General features: G+C 38.7%; 2 protein-coding genes across 5 annotated transcripts in view; one reads left to right on the plus strand and one right to left on the minus strand.

Moving 5' to 3' along the window:
- The window catches only part of LOC110851458 (filamin-A), a 47529-nt gene that overhangs the window by 11957 nt on the left and 11496 nt on the right, over positions 1–24076 (plus strand). The window contains exons 2-37 of one of the 4 annotated variants that reach the window (XM_035852554.1): positions 3176–3592; positions 5214–5240; positions 12719–12869; positions 13489–13598; positions 14023–14120; positions 14243–14305; positions 14378–14442; positions 14653–14667; positions 15421–15559; positions 15642–15882; positions 15973–16181; positions 16384–16513; positions 16608–16865; positions 16968–17018; positions 17092–17126; positions 17288–17323; positions 17649–17720; positions 17961–18068; positions 18154–18261; positions 18343–18588; positions 18681–18716; positions 18831–18936; positions 19259–19825; positions 20074–20227; positions 20299–20351; positions 20530–20633; positions 20901–20931; positions 20996–21031; positions 21097–21155; positions 21237–21300; positions 21365–21526; positions 21828–21954; positions 22032–22188; positions 22270–22440; positions 22531–22661; positions 22766–22901. In XM_035852554.1, coding sequence (XP_035708447.1) covers positions 3232–3592; positions 5214–5240; positions 12719–12869; positions 13489–13598; positions 14023–14120; positions 14243–14305; positions 14378–14442; positions 14653–14667; positions 15421–15559; positions 15642–15882; positions 15973–16181; positions 16384–16513; positions 16608–16865; positions 16968–17018; positions 17092–17126; positions 17288–17323; positions 17649–17720; positions 17961–18068; positions 18154–18261; positions 18343–18588; positions 18681–18716; positions 18831–18936; positions 19259–19825; positions 20074–20227; positions 20299–20351; positions 20530–20633; positions 20901–20931; positions 20996–21031; positions 21097–21155; positions 21237–21300; positions 21365–21526; positions 21828–21954; positions 22032–22188; positions 22270–22440; positions 22531–22661; positions 22766–22901 — 4617 coding nt within the window. In that variant the 5' untranslated portion in view covers positions 3176–3231. The remainder of the gene's footprint in view (positions 1–3175; positions 3593–5213; positions 5241–12718; positions 12870–13488; positions 13599–14022; positions 14121–14242; positions 14306–14377; positions 14443–14652; positions 14668–15420; positions 15560–15641; positions 15883–15972; positions 16182–16383; positions 16514–16607; positions 16866–16967; positions 17019–17091; positions 17127–17287; positions 17324–17648; positions 17721–17960; positions 18069–18153; positions 18262–18342; positions 18589–18680; positions 18717–18830; positions 18937–19258; positions 19826–20073; positions 20228–20298; positions 20352–20529; positions 20634–20900; positions 20932–20995; positions 21032–21096; positions 21156–21236; positions 21301–21364; positions 21527–21827; positions 21955–22031; positions 22189–22269; positions 22441–22530; positions 22662–22765; positions 22902–24076) is intronic. The other 3 variants (XM_035852555.1, XM_035852557.1, XM_035852558.1) reach the window with 3 other exon arrangements.
- Positions 3635–5206, minus strand: LOC118435979 (early growth response protein 1-like). The gene is made up of 3 exons (XM_035852559.1): positions 4864–5206; positions 4615–4780; positions 3635–4543 (listed from the first exon to the last, which is right to left on the minus strand). Exons 1-3 carry the CDS (start codon positions 4976–4978, stop codon positions 3784–3786), a joined length of 1041 nt encoding a protein of 346 aa, XP_035708452.1. The 5' UTR covers positions 4979–5206; the 3' UTR covers positions 3635–3783.

Genomic DNA, 24076 nt, shown 5'->3' on the forward strand with positions numbered 1-24076 from the left:
TTATGATTACGACAAAACTTGGCTAATTTATTTCAAAGTTTACTTTAGCATAACGAATATTATGTTAATGGACCCAATTCATTGCGACTTGTTCTCTTCCTTCCTCATATTTGACGTTAATTTAGTTCTGCATTCCAAATAAGGTTAATCCCCGCGTATGTATGAGCCTGCATACTTGGGGATTAACCTATTTAGTACGTTATGGAATTATGGTTAGTGCGTGAGCGTGCGGGTTGGTGTGGGCGAAAGTCATATCTCTCCGCGTATGTTTGCGTGTTTCCAGTGATTCATTTTGTGATTCGAATCGGAGTGAATTTATACCTGATTTCATCCCCTCGTTTCTTTCGATAAGCTGAACTGAAGTAGATTAAAATCATATTTATGATGTTTCCATTCCATAAAAATCATATGTATAATATGATTCCCAAATTTGTTCAGATTTATGACTGAAATTAAGGCAAAATTGAATTAGATACTCGTGGAAGATATATATCGTCGTAGGTATAAATGATTCTGTGTATGTTTGGTAATTTTAGCTTTAGTTGGGTCGAATTTCAGTGCAAAATGTGGTTGAGAGGAAGGAGGCAAAATTGTCTGGATCATATTTGCGGATATTGATACATTGTAAAATGGGAGGCAATGATAAAAATTTACTGTACTTTTTTACGAGAGAAGTGGGAGCACTAAATACATATCCCCAAACTCGGAAAGAAATAAAAGAACTACAAAAGATAATTGCAACTTGTCCAGAAGTTGGGAGTGCTTGGTTTGGTCAACGTTCAAAAAGTTGCTTCTGTAGGTGGAGAGGAGGAGGAGGAGGAGGAAATTCGGTTTCGTTGTTCTATTAGTTTGGCCACTCTTTGGTTTCAGCTCGTTTCTTGAATCGGTGGGTGGTATACCGAAAGTAATTAAATAACCAACAAAGTTGCTGCCAAGATTGTGTCTCAAACCATATCTCCTGCTCCCAATTTATCTCCTGAGCCAAATAATTAACGGATGATTAGAACATGAGCGAGAGATGGAGGGAGAAGTTTATGCAATTCAACAAGCACAACTCTTCTGAAAGAATTAACGACACATGAAAATAAGTGAATAAAAAGTTCCAAAAACTACACAATTTTTTGGTCATACAATTTTTATCCTCTTTATCAAGCAAAAAACACCACAAAATATATGTCCGAATCTGAGATTAAATCAATTAATTAAGAATAAATCAATACCACGGTCGACGCGGTCCGTCTCCACAACGTTTCTACATATACGTTCCTACTTTCTAGAAATATCTATTATACGAGACTCCCTCTAGCCAATTACCAACGCCATTCGAATTCTTATTACGTGCGTACACGGCACATGTACATCAGCCATTTGGAATCTTTCTTGAGGTGTTGACAAATTTTTACTGTCTAACCATTTTATTATTCACGTCAGACATTGCCATCATGAAAAACTTTTCAGATTTATGTACGTGTTGGTTATATGTAATGCGTCACTTCCACATTTGTTTATTTTCCCCAACCAACTAATCCATTATTATAATGTACACCCTTTCAACCGACCTCCGTGCCCTGTTCCGGTCTCGCTTCTAGTATTTATAATAACACTGCTGCTGAGAGACAATTTTTCATACAAAAAACGTAGAATCCCCGGAAATTGTTGTTTTGCATACCTATGTAACCAGCAGCGTTTGTTTGAACAAAGTCAGCAACGATGTTGCACACAATTGTTTATCTACAAGCACAATGAACCATTATTGGAACCAAGTTGCAAAGTAATTGTTCATCATCAGGCAAATGTTGTATGTTCGACACAAAAATTAGCTTTTGAACTGGCTCTTGACTCGAGCATTGAATTGTCATTTCATTACTGCATATTGTTGCTTTGCCTCGCTTTTTGAAATAGGGTGGCAATATGCAAAAGGCACACAAGAGGAACCTAGCATCATGTATACCATCACGTCATTGTGAAATGTTTTATCTACGTATACGAGCATAGCACAGGGTGCTTAAATGTGTTCCATTGAAGAATTATAAACCAGAAGAGGAGAGAGGAGCTAAACGCATAAGTTAACCTGTCACGAGGGTGACATAAACACAATGGTGGAGATTATGCAACAGCATACTCCAAAATTGGTCTGATATAGCCTCACTATTTTCATCGAATTTAAATCCACTCTCCGCACGGAGGTCTCTCTGCTGATCCGATGATGCTACTGTGCTTGCCCAGTAATAGACTTTGATACAAAGTCATTTAGCATGACACTAAAATCGTTTCAGACCAGGCGAGAACAGCCTATGGAAATTGTTTCGGTCGTATTTATGTAGAATTGCTTGCAACAAGGAGGGCAGAGTTGATCTGGAATTTCTTAATGTGAGCATGATCAACACAAAAATTGCTGCACAGAATTATGCACTAGCTACTGCAGAACCCCTCCCTTCTAAAATATTCAAATGGCTCTCTCTCTCTCGGCAAAGTGCACTCTGTGTCTGTATCACAGATCAGGAGTAGCATCTCATCTCACAGTCTCGTACCCGTTGTTGAAGGGAATAGCGAAAGAATGCAAAATTGCACACACGGTACGTTCGTCGTACAGGCGACCGGCACACATTCTGTGCTTGAGATTGAGATGAGATGATACATACGTGGCTGGCTGGCTGACTGCATGCACTGCATTATTTGGGTGCAGGATTAGGTCATGTTTTGCGTCCAAGTTGATGTATCCTTTTATAGGCAAGTGAGTAAAAGTGAGTGTGTGTTATTGAAATGTAATACGACCACTTGGTTTTGAAAATGATTGTGTGTTCGTATGTACATACTTATGTAAAATGCTATAAAGTGTATTTATTTGTACGTACGTATGTCTTGGTTGGGATGTGTTTAATGTAATACACAGCAATACACATTCAGTTTTATAAAGGTGAGAAAGAACGAGTCTAGCCTGCCTGCATAATGCTCAGGAGAGTGGTTAGTTAGTTACTTATGTACATTGTAGCATGATGGGAATGGTGGGGCATCTGCAGCCGGTTCAAACACATTTAGTGGTGGAATGATGATAAAAAATGGTACGAGCGCCTCCGTGGTGCTGGAGACTGGAGAAATGAAGCATTGTACGTATTCGAGAGTCATTATTCTGTTAACTAACTAACTCTGTATGTGCTTACCTGTGATATTACAGGTGAGAGAGTCGTCGTGGTGTAGGAGAGGAGCGGGGGAGCAGCAGCAGCAGCAGAGATGAATGTTGACGAGGTGGCTCGGGAGGAGGAGGGTGGCCCAGGCAGCATGCAGAATGTCTTGGGCACCGACCAGTGTGCACCTGACGACGAAGAAATGGTGGACGCTGAGCGAGATTTGGCTGAAGATGCACAGTGGAAGAAGATTCAACAAAACACCTTCACCCGGTGGGCGAACGAACATCTTAAAACTGTGTTCAAAAATGTGGGCAATTTGGAAACCGACCTTTCCGATGGACTCCGGTTGATCGGTCTCATCGAAGTGCTCTCCGGCAAACAACTCCCCAAACACAACAAGAGACCCAACTTCCGTTCACAAAAGTTGGAAAATGTGTCGGTGGCTCTGGAGTTTCTGGAGAAAGGTATAAATCTAGATTTCATTGTTTTCAAATTTTTAGTCCATGAATTTTTATACTAAAAGTCTAATTTATTTTATATTGGCTGGTAAACTCAGTAATTTACAAGTGATATATGTGTATATAAAATATAATAAGTAGAAATGTTGTATTAATTAGAATTTGGTATTATGATATAATGTTGGAATTTTTACAAATTAATTTTTCAGCACTAGGGATTTTAATTTGGTTGCCTTTGCTCTTCTTATGTCTCTATGTTTGGTTTCGATGTGGGTCCTTTCTTCCGTAAAAGTTTTGAATTCTTTTGTACAATACTTGCATGAATATGGAAGCTCATTTGGATGTATTGATGCCCAATGTTTCCTTATGCCGCTTGAATGTTTGAAATATTTAGTACAAAATGGGCAGGCAAAATGTTTTCTATCATTATGCACCCTTGAATGTATGCGAAGGGCAGGATTTGTTTTAAATCTTTTCTCGCATATTTCACAGACATAAGGCCTCCTTTCTTCATCCTCTTCCTCCATGTTTATAGCAGAGCTGCCAGGTAAATTAGAACTCATCATTGGGGAATTGTACGAACTGTTGGCAGTGGACATGTTGTTGGAATTTTGGTTATCTGTTTCATTAGAGACGAGGTATTTGGTCTTGGATTGTGGTGGTGGTGGTAATTCTTTTATTAGTAAAACGTCCGGCGGGGGTGGAGGTGGATTGAGAAAATATTCTTGTCTCACTGTTGGCATTAGATGAAGAAGGGATGAAATCTGATCTTTGATGACTTTGAGATGACATTTAAGGATTTTTATGGATGCATAAGGGTCCATTGCAAAGTGACCACCAATTAAAATCCTGCATGAATGTTTGAGACGATTCGCAATCCATGGATTGTCTGTGTAAAAATGTAGGGAATAAGAATAAACTGGACAGCAAATCCATCCATATAGATCTTCCAACTCCCTAAAAATCATATTGTTATGAATAAGAGGTTATTGTTTTGTAAAAAATCACATCATACTGTACGAACTTACTTGGTCTTACATCCGTCAAGTGATTCTGAATCATTTGAAAACGAACTTTTAATTTCTTCAGCCTTATTAACTATGTTTCTGGAACTCGTTAAATTTATTGACATTTCCCTTGATGAACCTCCTTTATCCAAGTACAGGGTGAAATAGATTTGGATGAGATTCAAGTCTGACAACAATAGCATAACAATACTAATTACAATTACCATAAAATCACTATGAGCACCTGTCTTTATTTTAATTATATCTTACTGTAGATATCTGCTTGGCTTAATTTCCTCTTCTTAATTGGTTGACCCACATCCTCCCGATAAAAGAACCAATCCATGTCTGCAACAGGATCCTCTTGGTATTTGGAAAGCGACATTTCTTAAACGACTATTTTAACTTAAGTAAACTAACAATTAGATAAGGGAAGAGACGTGGCTTTCCTTCAAACTAAAATTTAACAATGATTAGAAAGAAAGATGAACGGAAAGAAAAAAGAAAAGTTGAGAAGAAAATTTTGTAGGTCATTGACACTTCCTTAATAGTGAACACGAATCAACCATTGAGGAAAATAAATTTTTTTTTATTTCTCGGTACCATTTTCACTTCCAAAGCTGAAGGGATCCGGATCGTAAACATTGGTAAGTATCCACCTGCCTCTCTCTACACACACCTGGCTTTGTGTGGACGCATCAACAACCATAGTCCCATCGTCTCTTCTCCCACTGAGAATGAGAAACTTTGACAGCTATGAACTGTCATTTTTTCATCCTTAACACGCTCCAACCCACGCTCCGACATGGCTTATTATTGGAGATAGGTAAAGCCGACTCAATCAGGCAGAAGTGACGAAGGGAGCCTGCTACTAGTGCTTAAGGTGAATAGTGGAGAAAAGCAGTGAAAACCAAGTGCTGCGAAGGATGAGGAGAAAGCATCCGAGGTGTTTTGGTTGGTTGGAAGTGATGTGAAATGTAATTTACTCTTTGACGGAATTACTGGAGACTTCTAATTCCGCACGAAGAAGTATCGTGCCGTTTCAAGCTTTGTACATACGTTCGTTCGCTTGACTTCATATATACGAAATATGAAATAACACCATTGTTTCCTGTCCACGATATCATAATTCCTCTGGACTCATTTCTCACACGTCTCTCCGTGCTCAGAGGAGAGAGAAGGTTTATCTTGTCAAAGTCAGTATGTTGATAAAAAATGAGAAATAAGTTTCCGAAAATGATTCATTCGAAAAAGTGCTATTTCTTGATTGATCATTAATTGTGAGGAAAATTGCAGTGTGGTTTTCTTAGTTGGTTGTTAAATTGCAGTGTTTAAAAATTAAAATAGAGTTGCAAATAAGATTTTCTACACATTTAGCACATAAACACATTCTGCCAAAATTTACATGAGCATAAAATATGCACTGGGAATAGTGAATTAGCTATGTGCATTTATTTCAAGCCCACCAGTCCATCATAATGATGATTTCGGGAGGATGAATTACTATTATTAGGCGAATGTAATGATTCATAGCTATTAGTCTGAGCCGTGAACAATTGTGGCGTTTATTTAGTTTAGTAAATTACGGTTCAGTTTCATTGAAGGATTTTATTTTACTTACATGCACACACATAGAGCTGCTGAATTTAGGAGGGGAGCTTGCGAGGTTGATAATAACAGATCCTGATGCCCTTTGGATATGTAAAAAGGTCGTCTTTATTGATTCCCAATTTTAGCCATTACATTTGAATTACAAGTGAACCAAACCTCACATAAGTGAGAAATAGATGTGGTAGGGTCCTATGAGTGTACTAAAACCCTGAAGTGGTTTGACTCCATGGCCACATTTGCGCCCGCCACACCCACTCAAAAATGCCCAAAAAACGCTTTCACTCCAGTTTTCACTCACTCAAATCCACGCCAAAAATCCAATTTTACTCGGATTTTGAAATTTCTTTCACCATTACGCTCCCAGATAGTTGCTTTCTTCAATCCAATGTCAAACTCAATTTTGATGATGATTATTTCGCAGGCATAATTTGCGTTGTGGATTACTACAACAATGCTCATTCAGAATTTTAAATTTTAAAAATACTAATAATTTCGAAAATATTGAGTTTGATATCGAATTGAAGAAAGCAACTATCTGGGAGCGTAATGGTGAAAGAAATTTCAAAATCCGAGCAAAATTGGATTTTTGGCGTGGATTTGAGTGAGTGAAAACCGGAGTGAAAGCGGTTTTTGAGCATTTTTGAGTGGGTGTGGCGGGCGCAAATGTGGCCATGGAGTCAAACCACTTCAGGGTTTTAGTACACTCATAGGACCCTACCACATATCCAAAGGGCATCAGGATCTGTTATTATCAACCTCGCAAGCTCCCCTCCTTAGTGCATGTTTTCTTTTACTGTACTCAACCTGTCAACAAAAAAGCAAAATGGTTTGCAAAACCAATTCTGATATCTGTCAAACCATTTTCAGAGAAAATGCACAACCCAACAAAAAAATAATTTGATAATTTCTTTCTGCCGAGACTGAAACAAGTACCAAATTAGCACCAGCATGCAATCCATCACTCGATCATTTTAACCACAAATGCACATATCCATCCATGACAAATATCTTGCATACTACTTTAGCTATCTAAAAGTGATGATATGGATGGAGTCGTGTGGTCATTACTACGTGTTATGTATGTATCACCTGTAAAAAACAGCCTCATTTTCAATTTGCAGCACAAACATACTCCCATTACCATCGGTCGACATTTTTGTAATGTTGGGTATGCTCATTACATATTGTAGGTAAACCGGCCTTCTGCTGAGCTACATGCTGTTTTGCTAACTAATAAGCTCATGTTCTTATTGAAAAGCCGTACATTCATTATTCGCCGTGGTTTAAGTATGATGTCATCCGAAGGAATGCAAGCATGGGCAGGGTAGCAAAAACAATACTGCATTTCAAACCGTTTTTCTACCCTATACAACTTGGTAAATGTTGTTGTATCATCTCGTAAATATTTCAGTCTGCTCATTTTACACTTTTAGTCAGTCTGGTTGGCAGGGTCGCTTGTCACTCAATCACTCACTCGCTTACACGACGGGCACCATCCATACTACACATTATATTATGATCCATAATTATAAAAAAGTTTTGGTCTCCCCGAGGGGAAAAAACTCTGGGTATGAAAAATATAACCTGTTTTTGTAAAATACGAGCAGTAGTAGTAGTAAGATAATGATGATGCGATTCGAGTAATGCATAATAATATTCCTCTGCCAATGTCACTCGCATTGTTCGCTGTCAAGTCGCTAAAAAACTTGGTCCATATGTCATCATATCTTTCCCGAGTTAAGATTGGATTAGAATGAGTGGTGTGAATGGGGAAGTTATGCATGTATGTAGAAGTAGGTGCATAAAACTGCAGCATTCTTTTGTTAATGAACTTTGTGGTACATTTGCATATGTATGAATTGCACATATATGTACGCCATATCGTTAGTCATGGTTGGATGGTGCTATGAATTTTAATCCAGAAATATTTCATTGGCTTATATTACTTGGCTTTGGTGACAAAGAGAAAATATAATTGTTTTACTTCCTCTGCGACGACGATGACGGCGACGACCGCTGAATGAGACTTGATTAGTTGATTGTCTTGTCATTCGGTTTGTTACGCATTTTAAGTATCACTTAGTTAGCAAAGATTCACACTGACTAAAACCTCAAAAAAGAGATTGTGTCTGTTCTGTCTGTCGGCATTCTGCGAGGAGATGAGTTCTCTCTCAAACAGATAATAATGTGAAGTCAGAACCTTTAAAGTTCCAGAGGTTGCGATTAGTGTACGTTTTACTCGGAAATAAATGGGTTGAATCAACAGTGGGCCACGCCAACACAAACAAGTAAAAAGAAACACTTTTATTCTTTTTACGCAAAGTACATACGTGAATAATGAATGAATTATGCGACACGATTTGCACTAAAACACTGTTGGCCCTTGCTTAAAACGAGAACTTGATGGATGAGGTAATGTCAAACTGCATGTACATCCGAACCTACGAAGAAGATGACTTCACCCCTCGTTGCGTGTTTTCAATTTGTCATTCACTATTTAGTTTAACTGGCAAGTATTAAAACTTGCCGTATCAGAAAGCCAACATCCTCTCAAGTTAATAGTATTTGTTGACCTAAGAAAGAGCAGAGTCAGGCGAAAGGAAAAAAAACCTTCATCATAGGAATTAATTTGAACTAGGAAAAATCATTGCTGATGTCAGTCTGCAGTTATGCACTTTTTTTCATGGTAGTCTTAATTTAATTGTATTTGGAGAGATTGAGTAATTAAATAATACGCTTATCAATCTTATCTGATGGGGAGAAGACCTCAATATGAGAGACGACCTCTCTCAAGAATAAGAAGATGAGGGCAAGCAAAACGATGAAATGAGAACATAATGAATTGCATGAAAATGAATAATATTTTTTTTGAAGAAAACTCGTCTAGTTTTTGTTCGTTCCCAATGAAATGACGTTCTTCTTCTGTGATGAGCTACCTCACTCGAATTCTAAATCAGCAAAAGTTGATGCAACCAGTTAAGGAAAATTCCGCGACTGTAACAATGTAACAACCCTAATCAAATGCAATCCCACAGCGAAATTCTAACCGAACGAAATTCTAAACACACACACACAAAACTGAATTTCCTCCTTTTCATGTTGCATTGTTAGTTCATTATTTTCCATCAAACCAAAGTTCACAGTATTTTGTTTGAAGTAGTTGGAAAAATTGTTTCGCCTCTGTGATTTTATCGCAATTTCAGTCAACTTGGAATGGACGTTGTCAAAAAAATGATAATGGTGTGGTTGATTTAGCAGAGGACTTCAATCCCATGCACTTACTTACTTTGTGGATTTGATATGCTACACAAGCACTCCTGCAGAGTTTTATCCATGAACGGTGTTTGTGAGACGAACAAGTAATACAAAATTTAGCAGCTTGAAACTTCTCTAATCAGCATTGAATCGGTGGTCCGTTTTCAAGGTAGATGTGGATATTCTCATGTACGTATCAACAGTTGCGATAAATCATGATGTCTATCGGGCAATCTGTGAGATTAGAAACAGGAAATACGTGGGATTTTATGCAAATTTTGTGTCGTGAACTCAATTTGATGAAATGCTATTTCTTTCAACGAAAATTGAATTTGTTTATTTAGCTCGATCTTTACCGGTGATATTAATATTAATGGGATTCAAGAGTCGATATTTCGAGCCATTTCAAATTCATTGCATTCTTTGTGTCCCATTAAACTTAGGCATGCATAATAATTAGTTCCATTATAAAGTAAATGATAAAAGGAATTATTCCTTTTAAAAGTTTGGTACAGGATACGACTCGGTCGGAATTTGTAAATATTGACCCAAAAAATGGGGCGAGTAGTAAATCAAGATAAGTATGAAACCAGAGAAAAAAAATCTTTATCTGCATACCGCATACATTTCACGAACTTTCATGGAATGTGTGGGTCTCAATTTGCATTATTGCGAGTACTCGTATTACAAGTATACACAGTGGGTTTGGTGAATAGTTGATGATGATGATTGCTCATAAAATATTATTACAAGTGGTCAGTAAAACAACCGGAACTAGCAAAACCACAGCGCGGTGTGGGAGTAGGGAGACGAGTGGTAAACGCAATAAAGGTGCAGCCAGCATATGTACATACCTGAAAGGGAAATTGAAGTCTCAATACATCCTGCTCGCTATTCCTGCCGCTGGTAAAGTTGTGTCGCTGTTTCAGATTAACCACAAGTCCAAGGGTATTTTGTCCAATCTGCTATGTGATATTGTCGATATTGGTTTTGTTCCCGTGGTCACGTCACACTTGAGGGAGAAAGGAAAAGGAAATGTTCTCAGTCAGCGGCGAAATCTATCTATCATTCATCATAATAGGCTCAGAACAGGTCCAGTCGCAGTGTTCCTAACTTGTTCATGTCACGCCCCACTAACCTCCCTTGAAATCCGTTTACTCGTAGAGGCAACTATTATCGGTGGCACTAAATATGGCCCTTTTTTCTGTCCTCAGTCAGGCAAGACTTTTGTTGAGACACTTTGAGTACTGCTACCACCGTGCACGAGGCAAACTCTTTATCGGGAGGTTGAGCACCTAACCGATACTGATCTCAACAAGTCAGGACTATTTTAGACTTGGACGTACGAACGTACGTCAATAAGTGAAGCAAAAGGTTTTTACAGGATTAAAGAAGCCATGCAAAAGTACCCAAGCCTACCGGGTTTAAACACAACAAAGAAAAATGTAAAGAAACAAGTTTGCCAGACCACAATTCATTTCTCTGTCTGGAAAAGTTGCATTTTGCCTAAAACTTTATCTCTGCCACTTGTTTGGTAATCGTGTGTGAAAAATCTGTCTCTGGATCGAATTTGGTTTGGCCCCTCTCGGCGAGGCCAACATCTTTCCACTTTAAAAAAATGTATGCTATTTGTGTTTAGAAAGTGGATAATTCAACAGTACGAGAGATTTTGTTGTGCTGTTTGGACTGCAGTGTGCATGTGGAGAGGGACGAGAGTGAGCAGTGGCAAAAACGATAAATACGCCACAATCAACAATAAGGAATTCATAGAGAGAGATGCGCTGGTGCAGTCCACTGCAATGCAATAATGCCACCACGGTCCGTGGTGTACGATATTTATAATCTGCGGAGCAAATCCCACTGTCATAAAGAGTTGTTTATGCATCATGCCTGGTTTGCATCAGGAGGAGCATCACCACTCGACTATTTCACTCACATTTAAAGAGATATGATGATGATGAAACATTATGGGCTGTAAAAACAGAAGGGATTTGCACATTAAATATATTTTGTAAAGTGGATCGTGGTCCTGTCATCTTTTCGGGGTTGTAAAAGTCTCACATCCAGTCAATATAAACTTATCGACGAAAGAAGCATTTCCAAGCACACGCATAAATCCATCCTACTTGTCATACAACATAGTCGTTTTTTAATTTGCTGGTGCTCTCTGATGATGAATTTTTAAATGGGCCGTGTGGAATTCCAATATTATTACTGAAATCATTATGTATTACCATCTTCATGATAAGATTGGATATATTCTTCGACCGGACATACATATCCCGGTCGAATGTAATTCACCCTTCTAAAAGTCTTGGTCGATTTTTTGTACATCAAATAAAGTGCAGGTGATTGAAAATCGTATTGTTTTATGATTAGCCATCAAACAAGATTGCATTCACATAGCCGAGAGTAGATATTTGACGTAGCACGACAGTTTTAGAATTTGATTAGGGTTGGAGACGTTTCATAAAAACGCAGATCATCGCTGCAACCTTTTTTATGCGAGTGGATCAACAACAACATGCACTGGTCACTCGAGGAGATATTTGTTGGCTAAAATAAGACGAAACGACTTTGCTGCTGCTGCCTGAATAGAAGACAAGAATCCTTTCAGACATTTTATGTCCTGCTGAAGTAGAACAAAAGTTGGATAAGATTATTGGAGAGGATACACACATACTGAAATGGATGATGGGATTGCTGGTTGAGTCGTCATCGTCGTCGTCTTCGTGGGCTTTGTGCTGTCTTCTTTAAAAACATTGAGTCATTTTATGTCCATTAAAAATTAACCGTCCCATCTTCCACATCAGTCAAATGAAACAGCAGGGAGTAAAAACCAAATACAAATGAACAATGCATAACAATAATCGAAAGTTGTGATCGTGGTTGTGAAGCCATTTTCAAAGGAAAGGATGTACTGCATTGCTCATTACTTAATAAAAACAATATTTCTTTACCTCATGGACAAATGAATTCCATCGTATGAAAAACTTCATGTATGCACATTTCATGTTTACTTGGTTTATATGCGAGGATCTTATGCAATAATACGACTACAACTATTTTTAACTTTATGTATGCGCATATGCAATAACCTTGTTTTCCTCAATTGACATTTGTTCTTTGAGAAAAAAGTCGTATTTATGATCAGTATCAGAATTAAGGCCGATGGACAAATATTGGCAACAATGTTGGGCCTGTTTGTATCTCAGATTGAAGATCCCATTGTAATTTTTTGTTTTCTTTTGCCTCACAGATTCATCGGATATTGTCGATTGTAAACTAAAGCTGATTTTGGGTCTGATATGGACACTTATTTTGCACTACTCGATCTCCATGCCCGTCTGGGAAGGGGAGGAGGACTACCCACAACAGCAAGGGGACAAAGGACCCACGCCAAAACAAAGGTAATTCTTGTCACAGCCGATCCACTTGCTTCGTAAGATTTACTTTACGCATTTCCGTCCATTTAACTGGGAGCTGGAAAAGTTTATTTCATCGAAATAAACTAAACTTGTCCGAGTAATATACGTTTATCGCTGGCAACGTGTCTCCACCCACCCACACCATGATGTAGATACACATACTTGGGAAAAGACAAATGGGGTGAGAAATGGTCGAACGAGAAGAGTACACTTTTCACCACTTAGGTCTTGATAAAATAAATTGGGGAGGAAGTATGACACGTGAAGTGGACAATTGTTTACTAGATTGCCGTGGAAAGTTTCCAGTTGTGCTATCATTCGCACCGATTTGTATCCTTCAGGAGGAAGCAGGGATTTTCATTAGATAATAAATATACTCGCTTTCATGTGCATTTGTAAATAACACCCAGAAAATATTTGTTTTCTTTACTGCTCACATAATTGGAATTACACAGCCATCGGAAAAAGTAAGCATGTGTATTTCCCCATATTTGCAAATATGAAGCTGTGCAACTTTCTCTACCTTCATAATAGAAATGACTGCGGTTGGCTCAGGTTACCGACGAGGTTCACCTGATCTAATTTTGACCAATATTTGCAGACTTCTTCACTGGGTTCAAAGCAAAATTCCCGACCTTCCAATCAACAATTTCACCTCGGATTGGAACGATGGACGAGCAGTGGGAGCTTTAGTGGATGCCGTTGCCCCAGGTAAATTCAGCCGTCAATTTATTTATTCACCCCATTTCATCCAGTAAAAACAAGACGGATGACAAGAGGGCAGAATATATGGCTAATATTTTACTACCCTTGTGGGATTTTAGTATTCCTTTTATGTTATCAAACCCCGGAGGTGCGTGTCAGTCAAGTCGAGATGAAATCCTGGCTAGCTCCTCAGAAAAGATATGCTCGTCTGTAGTATCCAAAAATCCAAATCCTGGATTCTTGACTGTTTTATTGTGCACATTGTTATTCGTTCGCTTGATATCCTTGAGCTAAATTTGGGTCAAAATGAATCTCATTCTAATTTGGAATGTCATCCTTTTCCATGAGCACACATCTCGTCTGGACGGAATTAAATTGTAGTTGTGGAGATATGTCATCATAAATTCTGAGGTATTTGATTTATACTCAGGTTTATGTCCGGATTGGCCCGATTGGAATCCTAAGGATGCTTTGCAAAATGCATCGGAAGCGATGGGTTTGGCGGACGACTGGCTCAATGTTCGTCAGGTGTGTGACCTCTTTAATTAGTCACGTCGGTTGTGGGAATGGAGTCGTTTTTCTATGACCAGACTGATTTCGTTTTAGTGTGTAAAGAGATTGATATGAGCGTATAATGTTGTTTCCTGCAGCTCATTAGACCAGAGGAGTTGATAAATCCAAATATTGATGAACAGTCCATGATGACTTACTTGGTAAGTGCTCTAAACGTGTCGCAAGGTTTTGGAATTACACAAAGCCCTGAGTTTATAATCTGTTTTGGATAGTCTCAATACCCAAGTGCCAAATTGACGATTGGTGCCCCAATCAGACAACGTACCAACCCCAACAGGTAATACTAATCTCCGTTCATTGCCTTCATTTCCAAAATAGAAATGACTGGAAATTTACAAACTAAATTAATTTGAGAAAACTTTCACTTTCTCTGCAAAACTTGCGTATGCACGATATCCATGAAATCATCATCACCTTGTGAAAATAAGTATTAAGAAACTATTTAAACTTTCTCCTTCTCTTTCATGCTTCTCTAAATCGGCATCAGTGATGCACCACCAAGGTAAAACTTTGGAGTGAATTGTACGTAGTTCGTCGTTTGGTTTGATGCAGTAGAAAGTAGTCGGTTCGGTAGACGTAAAAAGTGCTGAGTTTGCTGTATTTCTACTCAATCTTTCAATTTGTGTCCAAAATAGAAGTTGTCAAATATGATAAATTTCAGTAATCAATATATGCAAATACTTAGATAGGTCTGATCTCGTCGTCTGCATTTCCCATATTTTCGGATTTGTAAATTTTTCCGAGTTACAAGACTGTCTATAAAAATGATCGGGTCCTTATTTTGGGACACAATTAGAAATGGCTATACAACAAAAGCCTGTCGTATTTGTACAAATTATTCTTGTTTTAAGAATTAAAACGATTAAACCCTAATAAAGCATAGAGATTGGTAGATCAATAAATATTTAAAATTAGCAACATGTTGAGTTTTGAAATTAACGATTTTTGATAACATAAGAGTGCATGATTTCTCATGTCATATTTTATATGAAAATTACAAATGAAAATAGGCAGTAGAAACTTTGATAATTCTTGTGATATTTATACCTACTTCGGAATGATTAATACTTTTATTACCTAAAGCGAATTAGTACTGGAATTGCCGTGGCTGCGTTACACACATGCTGATTTACCTGATTTACTGTCTTTCTGAGTTCTGAGCAGTTGAGAGTGCGACATTTCAACTGAGCAGTCACATTTCACCAACTTTTCGTTTGGAGAAATTGTTCTGATTAATTTATTGTTCTCCTCTCAGAGTAAGAGCTTACGGGCCTGGGATAGAGCCGACGGGTCAATTGGTTGGAGGAGCAGCCAATTTCACCGTGGAGACTTTCTCTGCAGGAAAAGGTGACGTGACTGTGATTGTGGACGGCCCAAGGGGAGAAAAATTACCGGTAAGTGATTTAAAAAACTGATTTAAAAAACTCGTGTGAGGACTATCGCTTACGTATTTTTCTTTCTGATTGCATGGCAAAGGTGGACATCAAATTTAACAACGACAGGAATCTCACATACAGCATATCATACACCCCGAAATCCGAGGGACCACACACTGTCTCCATATCTTTTGCTGGTAAACCAATTCCGAAATCGCCGTTTAGTGTTCTAGTGGAAGGGCATGCTGGAGATGCTTCCAAAGTGACTGCAAGCGGTCCGGGACTGGAGCCTGAAGGAGTGGTGGTTGGGAGGCCGACGTACTTTGACGTATTTACAAAAGGTGACACAAACTTAGTTATTCTTTCGCTCCGTGGGTACAACAGGTAAAAAAAGAATTGAGTTATTCCTTTCTCTCAAAATGTTTTGACAGACGCTGGGAAAGGTGTTCCTGAAGTTGTAATTCTCGATCCAAGTGGTGCAAAGAACACGGTGCCTGTGAAGCTGCGTCAACTTAGTCAGGACGTATGGCGTTGTGAATACGCAAGTTCAGTAGTCGGCGTGCATTCCGTTAACGTCTTTTTTGCCGGCCAGTCAATTCCTAAAAACCCATTCGGCGTATCTGTCGCTCCTGTTTGTGATGTAAGTAACCTTTTTGCGTAAATTTAATAAGGATGTCAAAAAAAAACATTTAATTAGCAAAATTTTCTCACTTTGTAACACTGACAAATAAGTGTTCAAACCTTAAAATTATGTCATTAACACTTTTGCTGGCCAAATTTGAAAAACTCAGGTTCGTCTCATCCTAATTGCCTAAAGTGTGATATGTTATTTCCTTAATTAGGCCAAAAAAGTGAGAGCTTCAGGCAGAGGACTGCAACCAAAAGGTGTTCGAGTGAAGGATGACGCAGATTTTAAAATTTACACGGAGGGTGCTGGAGAAGGGACTGTAGACGTGAGAATCATCGGACCAGGTAAAAACTCACACTAGTCAAACTGCTTACGCACACGAGCAAAAAGTACATAGGTGAGCGAACCTGGAAAGTGTTATTTTGTCCCCCACCACAGGAGGACTAAATGAACCTATAACGATACGGAAAACGTCTGGGTCCGTCTACGAAGCCGTGTACCATCCGAAAAAGGAGGGTCGCTACGTGATAATGATAACTTATGGTGGCCAGGAAGTTACAAGATCACCGTTCGAGGTGAATGTTGGCCCTTATAAAGAATCAGCGATTAAAGCCTATGGACCTGGTCTGTCTGGCGGAGTGGTCGGATACCCTGCGTTGTTCACGGTAGAAACTAATGGAGAAACAGGTGCCTTAGGTAAGCAGCAGAAGAGAAAGCTGAGAGAAAACGTGAGAGAGAAAGCGAGTGAGTTTCAGAATGTGGATGACGAACTACCATTTTTTTCCTTTGTGATTTTAGGTTTTAGTATAGAAGGGCCCTCTCAAGCCAAAATCGATTGTCACGATAACGGTAATATATAGATTTATGTTGGCTGGATGGCAGCATAAGAATTTCTTATAAAAAATGTGATCTTTCGATTTAGGTGATGGGTCAGCGGATGTGCGCTATCTGCCCACGGTATGCATTTCTCTATATTTCCTCTTCTTCTTAATATTCCCGTGGCTTGTTGGCTATAGACGGCATCCCGTTTCCTCCGATTGGGGGCCGTCTAATGCAATTCATGATGTAACAATTCGAATCTGGGCCAACTCTAATTGAAGAACAATAATGTATTACAGGTTCCTGGGGAGTATGCAGTGCATATTTTGTGTGACGTAAGTTTTTCAAGCAAAATTATTTTGAATTGATTTTTGGCACTTTGAAAGTTCATATCCTGAGTCGTTTTAAAATACTCTGAAGTTAAACCATCTCTTTATTTTTTATTTTTCACGTTTTTTACGAGTACTTTAAAATATAGTCCGTAGTTACATGAGGCTTTGCAATCAGAAACTGTACTGTTGTTCTGTCGGATTTATCAAGAATTCAATTTGTTCGGAAACTATAAACAAAAGCCAAATTGAACCTGAGAAGTCTGTACACACACAAATTGATTCTAAAGAGTCTATAATCTTGAATGGCTCTCTTATTCTCTCTTTCCAGGATGAAGACATTCCCAAATCCCCTTATATTGCTCACATTATGCCCAAGGGAAACGATTTCCAACCAGAATTAGTAAGTGAAGAGGCTACTTCTTTTTTTGCCACTTTTTTTTCCCATGCTTTCTCCTTCTCCTTCTTCTGTTGAACCATATTTATTTCTCAGCATTCAGATATCGCTTATCTAAAACCAATTAAGTGGAGTTGTGTTAGTAAATTCCAATTGTGTTAGCGAGCGAGCGAGGGAGGGAGGGAGCGAAGGCAGGGGATTATTTGTTGGTGTAGCCGAATTCGTATTATTATTCGTACTTTGCAGGTAAAGTGCCATGGTCCTGGCCTCGAGCCAACTGGATGTTCAACCAACAAGCCTGCAGAGTTCACCGTGGACACTCGGTTAGGAGGTTCTGCCCCACTTGAAGTCACTGTGAGTCATTCTATAAATCACAGTTTGTGTCAAATGCTCCAATACAAGTTTTGTTCTATATATCGTTATTTGGATTCGGTTGCAGGTCATGGACGCCAAGTATAATCCCGTGGAGGTAAAAGTTAGAGAAACCAGCGAAGGAGTTTACTCTTGTAGTTATGTGCCAAAGCGAGGTGCCAAGCATACTGTGCAAGTAATGGAAAAATTACAAACAACAAATCAGATATTACGTAAAAATGGAGCCTTGAACTCAACCCAACTGTCGAAATTCTAGGTGAATTATGGAGGTGTTCCAGTGCAAGATAGTCCCTACAGGGTTTTCGTTTCTCAACCAACCAACCCATCCAAAGTCCAGGTATTTGGTCCAGGAGTGGAAAAAGGAGTCAGCTCCACGAAATCTACACATTTCAACGTCGATGCAAGAGAAGCAGGTCCTGGCGATTTACAAGTGACGATTGCCGACGAACTGGGTCACCAAGTACCTTACGAGCTAAGCGACAATGGCGACGGCTCATACTCAGTAGGTTCAGTTGGGAATTTATTACTGGGAATTTATTATAACACTTGAGAAATGATGAAAAATGTAATTGTTCTTTCATGTATTTTCTGCAGGTAGATTATGCCCCACCAACCCCTGGAAATTATAAAGTAGGTCTATTTTATACATATGTGGACATCATCATGCAGAGATTACGGCATACACGTGGCCGCATAATTTACCGATTATTTAACTTTACAAACTCTTTCTGACACTTAATCTAGGTAAGTGTCAAGTATGCTGGCCAAGAAGTACCTTCAAGTCCCTTCCGTGTTCCGGTTCAACCTCACGTTGACGTTTCCAAAGTAAAAGTGGATGGGTTGGAACCAAGTAAGCTTTTTCTCACTATTTTTCATCTGTAATTGAAACGCTATTGCGTTAATGGCAAAAGTTATTGAGATCTTACGCAGAACGACCGAGTTTATAAAGCTCTGATATTTACTTATATATGTCGTACTGTCATTAGGGATTCAAAGGTATAAAAATAGACATTTTAGCCGAGGAATGTGTGGCGGCGGGTGCAGATATGTATGATGAAACTGATATGCATGCACATATTAGAATTATTGCGGGCCAAGGTTATGGGGATAAAAAAGTTTCTAAACAACACGACTCATTTTCTGTCTAAAATAACTGGTCGTGTTCCATGCAGTCGCTCCAATCAACAGTCTTCAGCAGTTTAAAGTGATCACGAAGGGGGCTGGAAAAGCGGATATTTCCGTGTCAATCACGACCCCTTCGGGGACCAAAGTTCAAGCTCACGTCATTCCCAGTGCAGACGGCTTTCTTGTCAACTTCACTCCAACTCACTTGGGGGAATATCTTCTCAGCATTTCCTTTGGCGGTGAGCCCGTTCGTGGGACACCGCACCGCCTCATGTGCACCCATGAAAGTGACGCTGGAAGAGTTATTGCTCACGGTATTGGGCTCAAGAGTGGCATGGTGAACCACCCGGCAGAGTTCACCATTGATACTCGCGGTGCAGGTCAGGGTGGGCTGGGAGTCACTGTTGAAGGTCCGTGCGAGGCGGCGATCAATTGTCGTGATAATGGAGACGGGACTTGCTCCGTCGCCTATCTCCCCACGGAAATGGGCGACTACTCAATCAACATTACCTTCAACGACGAACATATTCCGGGCTCTCCGTTCCAAGCTCTCATCTCTCCAGAGGCTGACCTCAACAATATTAGAGTGTCCGGAAATGGAATTATGCCACACGGTACACACGGTGTTGTGTGGGTATGTGGAGTGGAATAACGCATGTTTTGTCGGATTTCTCAAATAATAACGAGTTTCAGTGTCATACTAAAAGCTTAATTTTTATAAAATGCAAATCCTCGATATAAAATTATTGGTATTACGTGTAACTGTATGAAGTGAGAGTGGAATTTTAAGTAACAGCATCATTTTAAACTTGTTGTTTCACTTTAAAGTGTACCGACATAATTCATATGCCATAATTTTCAGGTGTATTCGCTGACTCCCCGACTGACTTTGTTGTCGACACGAGAACCTTGTCCAGCACAAACCCTCGTGGGAAAGTAACATGCTCAATCACCAACCCATCAGGAGCCAAGACGGACAATTACATCACGCCCATGTCCGACGGGACTTACCGCATGTAAGCATTTTTATTCAGAAATTAGAGCAGTAGAAATTAAATATAATTGGGATATAATTATTTGCAAATAGTTCTTACACCCCTTTCGAAGAGGGAACCCATCTCATTGACATTTTATATGACGGTATGAAACTCTACGAAATAATTCTCACCTAAAATTATTGGGAGATCTAAAATCTGATTCATTTGTTGTTATTCTTTTATGATGACGATTATTTTGGAAACTATCAGGGTAAGAAATTTTTCTTGTTTATATTCATGTGTCTGTTTATTAGTGTTTATTACCAAAAGCTGTTTTTTTAGAGTTCCCATTCCCGGAAGTCCTTTCGCTGTGAATGTGAGAAGAGGTTGTGATCCTAACAAGGTCAAAGCCTTTGGACCTGGTTTAGAGCGTGGCGTTGTGAAGGTTTGTTGATAATAACTTTAATGAATAGCACATATTGATTGTGATGAATAGTGATTGGAGGGGACTGGATCATTGTTTGCTTGATTTCCACTCACCATCACTTGAAATGCATACGTTACGTATGATACGTATGACATTTCTACGAATGACGAGTAGGAGAACAATCAAATTGAGCAGTCAACGTGTACATAGCTTTGCATGCATACAATGAATGTTTTGGAAGTATTTGGAACCAGTTATAATGCACATGTCAATTCTCCATTTCAGAAACCCAACATCTTTACGATAGAGACAAAAGGTAACATACATACATACGTTCATTAAATAATTAGTATAATGCTCTAATTATGAATCTCTTGTAGGAGCCGGAACTGGGGGCCTTGGGCTAGCAATTGAAGGTAAGTAAACATGGTACGGATGTCAAAAATGAGTACTAAAAATGAGTCTTATTTTCTCAATTCAGGTCCATCAGAAGCTAAAATGACCTGCAAAGATAATCGCGATGGATCTTGCACTGTTGAGGTAAGAGCTTTCTTAGCTCTGCTTTTGTAGTGATGATCATTTGAAAAGCGACTCTAATCAGATTCTTATTTCAATTTCTAGTATGTCCCAACGGAACCTGGAGATTACGACATTAGCATCAAATTTGCTGATAAAGATATTCCTGGTAAGAAAAATATACTCATTTAACATGTCATTCATGATCTTACTAATTGTTTTGACATGTGAAGGGTCGCCTTTCAAAGTACCTGTTGACTACACGGTGGATACCACGAATGTACGAGCGTATGGTCCAGGTCTTGATCCCAAAAATGTGAGAGAAGGAATACCACAAACCTTCAAAATCGACGCTTCCAAAGCTGGTCATGCACCCTTATCTGTGGATATTGTGGGTAAGAAATTGGAACAACATCACCTCTAAGTTGATTAACTATTCTCAATACTATTCATCGATGACATGTATATTAATTTAAAATGTCACACCAGTAGAGGAATTAGTGACTCGAGGGCAATAGATTCTGTTTGCATCAACATTGATGGATTCTAATAAATCTTTTAAGAATTACAAGCCTTGTTGAAAGCAGATTGAAAACTAGGCTCATTCAAATTTCAAATTTCCGTAATCGTCTATCTGCAATAATAACAATGCAATAATACAATGATTATTAATTATTCCTACGCATTTCTATACAGGTTCTAAAGAGAAGCCAGAAATCAGGGATAATGGAGATGGAACTTATGACGTGACCTACAAACCACCCAAAGAAGGAACCCCCATTGTGGCCACTGTAAAATGGAATGGAAAAGACATCCCAAACACGTGAGTATTCGCAATCTTTAGTCGAGTAACTCTTTCCTAAAGTGGACACTTAAACATACTTTTGCATTTAATTGAAGACCTGTCCACATGAATGTACGACCAAAAGTGGAACCTGGTAAAGTGAAAGTTTTCGGAAAAGGAGTTTCGTCCACTGGGATCCCTGCTTCAATTCCTGTCGACTTTACCGTCGATACAACCGAAGCTGGCTTTGGCGATTTGGAAGTTCAAGTGCTGGTAAGAAATATTTTTTAAGGAACTAAGTAAATTAAACTAACTCAAGTTTATCCAAGTTCATCCATTACTGAAAATATGTAGGGACCTGATAACTACCCAAGAAAAGTTAAAATTACCGACAACAACGGAGATGGAACATTCAAAGCCTCGTACACTCCAGACGATTGTGGAAGGTATAAAGTGAACGTAAAGTATGGTGGAAAGGAAATTCCCCACTCGCCCTTCCCCGTCCAATCCTATGCCACTGGTCATGTAAGTTGTTGTCAAATACTAATCATAGCGTATAAAGTGAAAGCTGTGATTTTTTAGTCCATTATTTATTTAAGTACATGTCCTCAACAGGCGGATAAATGTAAAATAACTGAAGGACTTCATCAAGCCTTGAATATTGGTGAAGAATATTGCATAACTGTCAACGCAAAAAATGCTGGTTCTGGAGCTGTCACTTGCAGAATACGATCAACATCCGGAAGGTATAGATATGAATTTACACACGACTGCTCATTTCCCTAAAATCTTATGTATGCATATAAATCGTAGCTACTTACTTATCCTGTTGCTTGTGATATATTTATAGCGATGTGGATATCGAGGTGGACGACAACCATGATGGCACATTTTCTATTTATTATATGGTCAAAGACATTGGAGAATATACCCTTAGTATCAAATTTGGTGGTCAGCCAGTTCCCGATGGATTTTATACGTTTACAGTAAGTCAAATTTTTGTTTATCAATTTTTTTCCTTCGGCATTCCAATTATGACAAAAATTGTTTGCATCAACCCGTCATCTCATTCCTTACTTAAAAAGTACACTACAATTTAGTGGTACGAATGTAAATAAGTTTTTCCTGACAAAATAGTGAATCAGAATAGATGACGCATCATGTGTCGCCATTGACTGAAGTTTTCAACAGTTTTATAGCCGTTAAATCAGGCAGTTGTATAAAACCTCGAATTTTACTATGAAAAAAACGCGAAGCTTTTGAACATAAAAATGTTCAAAGGTTCTGAGGATAAAAATGTTCAAATACAAATTAAGATTTCTTGTCTGGCCTGACTCATGTTTGAAAGAATGAGTCTCTATCTCTACTTTCGTACTTAAGTATATCACGGTAATTACGTAGCCAATATTCTGCTTTACTTTATTGCTTCAAGTCGAATCACTGTTCTTCGTGGTTACATACAGCACACGGCACAACACCATTCAACGGTGGCGTCCTTTTTTTCACGAAAATTTATTGAAACCAAGTGGGCGGATCTATGTATCCGTAGGCAAGCATAAGCTAAAATTGGACCATCTTTCCACATCCTACAAATTTAATAGGACGGTTTAAGTTTAAAATTTAACTCTTGACGATGGAATGAACCCGAATTTATTTAGGAGTCTCACAAACCCATAATGTCGTGTATCCAGTTGTCCCATGAGCACCTACTGAATTTTATAACAAAAAGTAGTCGAGAAGAAAAGTGAGGAGAACTTTCTAGTTTTTTTTAAATGGTGGGTGGATCGAATAACCAGCAGTCGGGGTTTGGCCAATGTCTCTCCACAATGCTTATTCTGTCGACAGGTTTTTTCTTAGATTGCTCCATTGGCCTCTTCAATTAATGGTGTCACAAATTGATGAGCACGAAAAAATAATTTTATTGAGGGACGAGACGAGCCCACAAATTCTGGTGTCATTGACCATTACTTGGAATAAAATTACACTGATTTTCTCCTAATTTATTGTGTCTGGGTTAATTTAAATATTTGGAAAGCATTTATTTAAATCAAATGACATCATCATTAAAAGTTAAACAGACCGAACCGACAGGAGGAGAGGAGACATGTAACAAAGAGAAATACCGAAATGATTCCGCATGAAAAAGAAGAGAAATGTTGTT

The sequence above is a fragment of the Folsomia candida genome, unplaced genomic scaffold (genome assembly GCF_002217175.1).
Source record: "Folsomia candida strain VU population unplaced genomic scaffold, ASM221717v1 Fcan01_Sc006, whole genome shotgun sequence".
NCBI classification, from domain to species: Eukaryota; Metazoa; Arthropoda; class Collembola; order Entomobryomorpha; family Isotomidae; genus Folsomia; species Folsomia candida.